The following is a 9,346-nucleotide window of genomic DNA, read 5'->3' as shown; positions in this document are numbered from 1 at the left end:
TTCAAAAAAAAAAATTATTTTTATTATTGACTAAATAACAATCGTTGGTTTATATATTTTTCGTAACAAAGGTTGGATCTAGGTTATTTTAATTTATAAAACAAAGTAAATCACACAAATTACTCCACAAAAATAAATGCTTTCCTTTTTTAATTAGTCAACTCATTTTGATTTGCTTGTACCTATTTAAGTTTTGTTAGGTCTTTAACGCTAGGCAAATTTAAATTCACATGTGAATCAAGTTACGAAGCTCGATGCTAATTCACATGTCAACTATGATTTATTCATATATAATTGAAGTTTGATAATGTTTTAGTTCACCTTTTATTGCAAAAACTCGGTATAAATATGAAGGAACATGGAGTCATATGTAATTATCAAGAGATAGGATTAAAAGATAGGGTTATTGGATTTTAATAATCCTAAGTTTCACATGTTGGCCGATAATAATCTCAACTCTAAAAATTCCCTTCAATGATCTCAACTTGTAAGAATTTGGCCCCCATCGATCATTTTCAAACTGTAGGTGCACTCAGTTCCATTAAGAAGGCTGCAGGTGCACTTGAATCTATTGGAGATGCCAAATTCCTATATGTATTGCTCTAACCATAACGTTGGGTCAAACATAAGTTCTCTCCACCCATGTTTTACTTAAAAACCATAAAATTATAACAAGAAACTAGTCATTCATATGTATGGTGAGATGGATCAGTTGGGCATTCAATAAGAAAGGGTTCGGGTGAAAATGAATTCGGATCAGAATGGACCATATCGAAAAATATCACTTTTGTTCTAGTTAAAACGAGTTCGAACCAAATATAGTTTAGGTTAATAGGAGTCGCTTTAGAAAGAAAAAAAAAGATTCTTGTATTTATTTTTATAATAGCTGGCATAGAGGTGGCAATGACATTAGTGCTGGTAGTTGCGCTAGAAAAGGCGACAATGGTGGCAGTTCCGATGACAATTGGGGTGGTGGAGTTTAATCAGTTTATAGTGTAAACGACAGTGGGGGTTGTGTTGGCGGCGATGGTGATTGCATTGGTGGGACAGCGACATTGGCCGAGTGTCAAAGACGGTGGCCATTTTTAGGTGGTGGATGCAACGCTCGATGGTCGTGGATGTTGCTCGCCCATTTTGACTCGTTTTAAGTTAGCAAGTGTTTCAAAAGAGACCCATTCTGACTTGCTGAATTTGAGTCAACCCAAATGTAATTTTTAAATTACCCAAATCAACCTATTGATTAGAAGATAAGATCATGATCGCCAAACTTATATGTAACCCGACCCGTCCAACTCACTACTAACCACTATAACATACAAGTTTTAGATAATTGCTTTAGTAAACTTTAGACAAAGATATCTTTGTTAGTTGTATGCTTTATGCTCATGTTCCCCAACTGCAAATTACACCCAAATGAAGAAATGTATCAATTATTGAAACAAAGATTATAGAATCTTAAGGGAGAAAGAAAAGACCAGATGAGGTCCCCAACCACTCACCTTCCAAAACCAACCACAATGGACCATAGAACCAGCTGGGTGTGCACCCCACACAAGTTCTCCACTCCACATTGATGTGAAATGACAACTCAGAAATCAGAATGCATTTTTGAATGGCATATGGTGGTTAAAACTTCAAATCATGTAAAAACTTAAGCCTTTTAATGGCATGCTATGACTCATCAAGTAACGAATGCAATTGTTGTCGGAAATTTGGGACATGGGTCGCTTCAACAGCCATGAGTAGACCTGTTGATCGGTAGTCTTTAAGCTGCAAGACAAGATACTATGCCGTTAGATGTGATGTGATGATGATAATAACATCCTATACAAGTAATATGTTGATTACAAAAATTATATGCTTTCGACTATAGTCAGCGATGTGAATTTCTAACATGGCATGAACCTAACACAAAATTCGTGAGTTTGGGTTTAGTCTAAACATATCAGTGCCAGACCCCGGGAACATGTTTAGCTAAATGGGTCGTGTTTGGGTCGACCTAACCTAATGGGCTTGCGGGTTGATCCAATTTACCCGTTAATTCTTATAAACGTAACAAAAAAAATTTGTTTCATGTTGTAGCTTTTACTAAATAGGTTTGGGTCGACCCAACCTAATAGGCTTGCGGGTTGATCCAATTTACCCGTTAATTCTTATAAACGTAACAAAAAAATTTGTTTCATGTTGTAGCTTTTACTAAATGAGTATTTTCCTTTTTTTTTCCAAAAAAATAAGAGAGTATGTTTTATACAGTGTTGTAAAATTCAGGACTAGTCGGCGATTAATCGCTAGTCGGCCGGTCACCGAGTAATATTTCGTTAAATCGGTAGCCGGCCCTAGGCAGCCAGCCAAAAATCGGCGATTCCAGACAAATTCCAGCCAAAACCCGTAAATTCCAGCCAGTTGCCAACCAAACCATGTAGATTCCGGCGATTAATCTTGTATACTTAAAAAAATGGGTCGAGGAGGGGTTAAAACCAGTCAACTTAAAATATTTACCGATAAAAATGTGTGTGTCTGTATAACTGAAAATTACATATAAATCCCAATCCGACTAATCCAGATTAATCGCTAGTCGGTACCCCACCGGCCGACTAGCGCCTAGGGATTTTTACAACCATGGTTTTATGGTTTACATTTGTATATTTGGTTGTAATTTATAGTATTAATTAGAGTAAATTACTAATTTGGCCCCTGTGGTTATATCACTTTTACCCTTTTAGCCCAAAAAAGAATTTTTTAACATCTGAGCCCCCAACATCTATTTTTCTAACCCTTTTGGCCCCTAACGTCTTTATTTCTAACCCTTTTGGCCCCTAACGTCTTTATTTCTAACCCTTTTGGCCCCTAACATTTAGTGGATGGGGTTAGTGAGGCCATAAGGGTTAGAAATAAAGACGTTGGGGGCTCAGATGTTAAAAAATTCTTTTTTGGGCTAAAAGGGTAAAAGTGATATAACCACAGGGGCCAAAATCGTAATTTACTCTATTAATTAATATGTAACAAAGGTAAAATAAAATAAAAACCTCACGTTAAACAGGTTGTGTTCGTGTCAACATGGAAAAACCCGTCTCGTGTTTAGGTTTATGTGTCTGACACACTTTTCGGGTATGTGTTTTCGGATTAATATCGGTTTTAACCCACCAACCAGTGAAATAAAATGAATTTGGAGATTGTATGCATTAAAAACGATAGAACAAAAACCGCGACTTGCCTCATTGGTGGTGACCTGCTGAGTACGCAAAGGAAAGCAGAAGGACCATGCACTAAGCTGAAGCAGTTGAAAAACTATTATAACTACACGTTAAAGAATTGTGAAATTTGAAATTAAGAGAAGTAGAGGGGTACATTGTGAAATATTTCATCTTCTGGCTTCAAGTAAATTATAGCTTCTTCAGTTGTGCTACAATCTTTCTTTTTCTGGTCTCCATTCTTATGCTACAATAGATTAAAACGAAACGTTTACTATAGTCCAAATGTTGACCGAAAGAAATGTTAGTTTTAATCAAGAGTTAAATGCCATTTTAGTCCCTGTGGTTTGGGCCATTTTGCCAGTTTAGTCCAAAGGTTTCATTTTTAACCTGTGGGTCCAAAAATGTTTCACAGTTGCCATTTTAGTCCACTGAGTTAACTTCATCCATTTTTTCTGTTAACGAGAAGGCCAATTCGGTCATTTTATATGGCTGAATTGCCCTTTTAGTTAACAAGAATTACATACAAAATGACCGAATTGGCCTTCTCGTTAACAGAAAAAATGGATGAAGTTAACCAAGTGGACTAAAATGGCAACTGTGAAACCTTTTTGGACCCACATGTTAAAAATAAAACCTTTGGACTAAACTGGCAAAATGGCCCAAACCACAGGGACTAAAATGGCATTTAACTCTTTAATCAAAGTTACCTTATAGACTCTGCTGAGAATTAAATAATATTTGAAACAAAACGACTTCCTAAGCTCCTCCGTCGGCTTTTAAAAAACAAGAGTAAGAAATTCTTACTAAGAATACATGAGGTTCATAAAGATGGTCAGATAAACATTTGAGTTTAATAAAAATGACAATAAATTAAATATATTGTTCTCATCTAACCTCATCTTCAATAGCCCAGGAGATTTCATCAAAAAGTCCATCATACAAAGGTGGTAAAAGCTGAGGTGGCAGATTCACAACGCGTTGCGAGATCACAAGACCGACATGCTCAGCTTGTCCTCCGAAATACGTTCTCAACTTATCTTTTATTTCTTTATCTTGGCACACTTTTAATAAATACTCTTTCACTTCCATCATACATTTACAATCCTGAATTAAAAATAAAAAAAAAATCTCCAGTTACATAAGCAATTTAAATTTACAAAAATTCAAGATTCTTGGATATTGGAAAGAAATATTCACTTTATATCTTTGCATGTTAAGAGCAGAAATAAAACCGTAAATTCCATTATCTTCATCTTCTTCGATCTTAATTACGGTTCCCACAGTAGTTTGTTGCAGGATTAAGTCTACAAAACCGCTTAAATCCCATTCTTTATTATCGAGGTACGTCGGCAACAGGACCTTCACTCCGTGGAAATCATCGGGCTTCGGGTCGAAAAACGCAAAATCCGCTTGAACAACTCCCTTCAAAATAAAATAACAAATAACAAAAATATAACTTCAACAGAACCTTGGTTTTAAAATGCGTGCATTATGTGCGCATAATGCGTGATGCGCCCGATGCGCTAATGAGAGCGCATCGCAACAGCTGATGCGATGCGTTTACGTGATGCGAGAATATTGCGCGCATTTCGCATAATGCGCTCATCGCATAATGCGCTCTGATGCACGCAACATTGTTTCTTATGCTTTTTTCCAGATTTTATGAACTGTGTTTGGTTTTTTCCATGATTAACATCTTAGTATGCTTGATTTGAACCAAAAAACACAACTCTTACCTTCTAATTACGTCAGTATTTTTACTTTAAGTATGTTTTTATAAGTTTTTATGTATAAATAATTTTTAACTATTTTTTTATAAAGAACGCATCACATACGTGATGCGCTCGCGTCGCGCATCACGCGTCGCGCATCAGATTTTTGGACTAAACGCATCGGAGCGCATCACGCAATTTAAAACCAAGAACAGAACGTATATTATGATTTCAGCTTTATATAGGTGACTAAACGTCTAAACCGACGTTACCTCAAAGTCCTCATCTTCAGAAGAAGAATGTGATTCCTTTATCTTTGATTTTGGGGTATCGTGTTTTTCTCTTCTGCTACCTATAAGAATGAATGATGTTATAGTAATTGAAGTACGATTGCAATTTGCAAATAATATTAATTGGGAAGTTCATGCCTGAAGAGTTCGAAGTGGCTTTATTGTGTACTGTGGAATTGTTATTCTTCGGTTTGGGCTTTCGGGAAGAATTAAGTAAGGCCATGGAACGGGCCAAACGAGAGAAAGCGGGCTGGGTATATCGTAAGTGACCTCTTTTTGTTGGCTTACGAGGCATTATGATTGTACATGCAACCTAAATGACTTCAAAGATCATATAGCAAACATGTAAGTTTTAATACAATATATATATATATATATATATAATATACATGAGTGTAAAGTCACGTACATACACACAATAAGTTTATACGAAATACAACTGATTCGCACTTCAAAATGAATTAATATACAATAAGTTTATACAAAATACAACTAGTACAAAATGAATTAACAGACAAAAACTTGCATAATAAGTGCTACATAGCAAGAGAGTAGATATTGACTCGCAAAGAACACGAACTACTTAACGAAACAAGTAAAGATACTCCAGTATTATCCGTGAAACCTTCATCATTTAAAATATCTTTAAGGTAATAACCACAAAGTTGTGCTCATGATCAAGCAGCGAATGTGTAGCCTTTCTAAATGAAATCATGCTAGTCAAAAGACCAATGGCAATCTTAAAGTCACTAATTTTAGCCAAAAGAAATTTACTCTATTTATTTATAACCTAGGTAGTCTCAAGGCGCAAAGGGCTCATCTGTAGCCTAAGTGCAAGAGTAAAAAAAAAGTGCATGAGTAAAAAAATTGCAAGAGTAAAAGAAAGTGCACGCCTGAGACAAAAAACCACAAAAACAAAAATTCGAAATATACACTAGACTTATAAACTAATAACTTAATCTTGGTTTTAAAAAGCGATAGGCGCACAAAAGCGACGAGGTCTAAAATTGAGGCGCAAAGCGCAAAAGCGGTGGGCTTTTCGTACCCGAGGCGCAAGGTGTTTATATAATTTTTTTTATATATCCCATACATATCCCTTAGGTTTTAACTTCCTTTAACCTATATATAGCTATAAATAGGGCTTTTATACCATTTTACTTACATGTACAAGTCAAAAAACCCAAGGTACAACTTTTTTCTGCAGAAAAACGCCTCAGATACATGAGGCGCGCGCCTCAAGCCAAAAAGCCCCCAAAAAATCCAAAAATCTGCGCCTTCTGGGCACTTCTTGTAATTACACAAGGCGCTGAGCGAAAAAGCCCCAGAAGCTGCGCCTTAGTGCGCCTTGCGCCTCAGGTGTGCTTTTTAAAACCAAGAACTTAATACTATTGTACACACATAATTAAAAAAAACGCAATATACGAACAATCTGATAAACACTATCTAATCGATGCATAGATTTTAACATATATACCATTAACGCAATGCTATGATACAAATTTTACCCTTACATTCACAAACTATTGTCTTAAAAAAAGTTACAAATTTGCAATAATAACGATAATTAGTGGAGAATAATTCCAAGGTAATTAATTGGGCTACTCATCCATTATCCTTTAGTATTTGACCACAAAGCTACCTTTGTTTGTCAACAAAAACTGTTAAGCTGAGCCAAATACACTAGGGCTATTTCCTGAAATACTGACCTAATGTCTCCAGAGCAGCACCTAAACAGGCTCATTTCTCCTCATTCTCTCTATTTAAAACTTCGTTTCCAGCTTTTAGATATTCTTTAGTCCAGTTTCGGTGCCTGAATATGCATGCGCCGGGACTGAGGTGCTTGACTCACTTGAGTTTGATCAAGACAGTCACCCCAGCGTGTGTTCGAAGCGCTGTTAGCCCAGATCTTCGATAAACACAAACGCACCGCACCGGATTGATGCCATACTCGGCTATGGACTATCTTTTATAAACTCACAAACTTGACACACGAAATAAACCATCCCTAGACCTATATTCATACTCACCAATACTAATCCTAACATATACTTCAAACCCTTTTTAAATGAACAAATAAACCTAACCCATAAACCAAACAAATAAACTAATTTGTTAATTCAAACATTAAATATATTTATCAGCATTAATCCAACAGGCGCATCCTTGGTTTCAAAATGCGTGCATTATGCGCGCATAATGCATGATGCGCCCGATGCACTAATGAGAGCGCATCATCACAGCTTGATTTGAACCAAAAAGCACAACTCTTACCTTATTATTACGTCATTTGTTTTACTTTAAGTATGTTTTATAAGTTTTTATGTACAAATAATTTTTTAATATTCTTTTATAAAGAGCGCATCGCGCATCAGATTTTTGGACCAAACGCATCAGAGCGCATCACGCAATTTAACACCAGGGGAGCATCGCTTTTGACTACATGGTTCAGAACTAGAGTCGCTAATAGTGGCGAATCCAGAACTCCAATCTCCCAGGCCCGAGGGATCCAGCTTAGTCGGTGTGGTGATAAGAGCGGGTCAGACGGGGTGGGTAGTGGATCAAAACAACCACTCTTTCCATAGTGAATAATATCATATGAAACAAGTGCACATTAACCCCAAAAAGTGTACCCTTAAAACCATAAAATCAAACATATATTAGCATAAACTTCTTACTACAATCCAACACCAAACATTATTATTAATCAAAGAACCGAAATTAACTACTACTATAAACCAAATTATCATAATAAATTCATAATTCAACTAATCTTCAAACATCAGATGTGGAAACTAAAAACGTCAACCAATCAATACATGTCAATAGCACAACTTTAAATAACAAACACTATTAATTCACCAGTCATCAGAATGAACGTTACAACTTTTTTTTAATAAAACCCTAAATTTCACCACCGACGGCAGTATACCTGTGGGTAGCAGAAACACAGGTGGATGATCAACGGTACGGATGGCGGATGTCACGTGCAGACGGCGGAGGGTTCAGGACGAGGTTTGAGGATGAAAAAAATGAGAGGGTAAAGATGTAATTTTGTAGCTGTAAATTACGAAAAACTTCCTTTAGGATACAACAGATAGCAAATTATGTTATTTACCTTTAAAAATTACAAAAGGAAAAAACGTACTCTATATATTCAAACATTTGCAAGTTATGTCCTATAACCCTAAGTTAATTAATTTCCATAGTTAAATCTAATCAAGTGACATAAAGGTATTTTAGTCATTCTACCCTAAATACTAAAATAAATAATACATAACCCCTAACTATCGTAAAACACCAATAACCACCAACGATGGGAATCGAGCATCTCCGGTACGATTTCTTCTATAAAATCTAGTACACTTTAGCTCGGAAATAGCAGTTATGCTGGTTGCACGCAATGGAGATGACAAATGGTGGTGTTGGTTTTGGATTTAGTGTATGAAAAGGGTTGGCCAAAGACCTTGTCACAATCGCCAAAATCACGTGTGTAGCATCGGAGAGGGCTTATGTGGTGGTTATGATGGTCAGTGGCAGTTATGGTGCTCAAAAGGTAGGCTTGATTTTGTGTGTAGTGCTCAAAAAGTGGCCGGTTGGAGACGGTGACTAATTGTCGGAACCTGGTGGGAAATGGAAAACAGAGTTTCAAGAGAAGAGAAAACTAAGGTGGTGTTTGTTCTTCTAAAAAAGATCTACACAGCCTCTTCTGTCTGTGCTGCGCAGACATTGCCATCTGCAGACTGTTTGTTTTTTCGAAGACGTTTCATTAAAAAACGTCTGCGCGAGCTCTTCTTGGCGCATACTTGGCCCTGCAACTTCTAAAATCATCTAAGGTCTGCAGAGGGTTAAGCACCACCACCACCGTCCACCACTGTCCATCACCACCACCACCACCGCCGCCACCGTCCACCATCCACCACCGTCTATCACCACCACCGTCTACCATAACTACCGTCCACCACCCACCACCACCGTCCACCACCACCACCGTTCGTATACCACCACTAGTTTATTTTAGAAGTCCACATACGTTAAAAAACAAACAACCTTCTTCTTGCATAATGCAGAGGTTTGGTCCACCACTTTTTCTACAGATGTGATCCGTAGACTGCAGACATTTTACCTCTTAAAAAACAAACAACACCTTAGT

General features: G+C 36.9%; 1 protein-coding gene across 4 annotated transcripts; it reads right to left on the bottom strand.

The window, feature by feature from the left end:
• Positions 1-1,300: 1,300 nt before the first annotated feature.
• LOC110894454 (protein BCCIP homolog) lies at positions 1,301-8,272 on the bottom strand. 4 transcript variants are annotated; one of them, XR_002566326.2, is made up of 10 exons: positions 8,126-8,272; positions 5,335-5,517; positions 5,179-5,258; positions 4,392-4,616; positions 4,089-4,298; positions 3,902-3,967; positions 3,349-3,438; positions 3,215-3,271; positions 1,500-1,770; positions 1,301-1,396 (listed from the first exon to the last, which is right to left on the bottom strand). XR_002566326.2 is itself a non-coding variant. In XM_022141682.2 (9 exons), the coding sequence occupies exons 2-9, from the start codon at positions 5,489-5,491 to the stop codon at positions 1,672-1,674; spliced, it is 984 nt and encodes a 327-aa protein (XP_021997374.1). In that variant the 5' UTR covers positions 5,492-5,517; positions 8,126-8,272; the 3' UTR covers positions 1,339-1,671. The 4 variants fall into 4 exon arrangements, 3 of the variants coding, with proteins under 3 accessions (XP_021997374.1, XP_021997375.1, XP_021997376.1); XM_022141682.2 differs by having other exon boundaries at positions 1,339-1,770; XM_022141683.2 differs by having other exon boundaries at positions 1,339-1,770; positions 5,335-5,509; positions 8,126-8,259.
• Positions 8,273-9,346: the final 1,074 nt, after the last annotated feature.

The sequence above is a fragment of the Helianthus annuus genome, chromosome 12 (genome assembly GCF_002127325.2).
Source record: "Helianthus annuus cultivar XRQ/B chromosome 12, HanXRQr2.0-SUNRISE, whole genome shotgun sequence".
Taxonomy (NCBI): domain Eukaryota; kingdom Viridiplantae; phylum Streptophyta; class Magnoliopsida; order Asterales; family Asteraceae; genus Helianthus; species Helianthus annuus.
The sequence above is the reverse complement of the archived record's forward strand: the minus strand, read 5'-3'. Positions and strand labels throughout refer to the sequence as shown.

Bases quoted from the DNA above. Each gene is read 5' to 3' on its own strand.
- LOC110894454 (XM_022141682.2), bottom strand. From the start codon at position 5,491: ATGCCTCGTAAGCCAACAAAAAGAGGTCACTTACGATATACCCAGCCC. The intron at 5,259-5,334 runs GCATGAACTTCC...TCATTCTTATAG, and splicing joins AGCCACTTCGAACTCTTCAG to GTAGCAGAAGAGAAAAACAC. The intron at 3,968-4,088 runs GTTAGATGAGAA...GTTTTTTAAAAG, and splicing joins CCTGGGCTATTGAAGATGAG to CCGACGGAGGAGCTTAGGAA.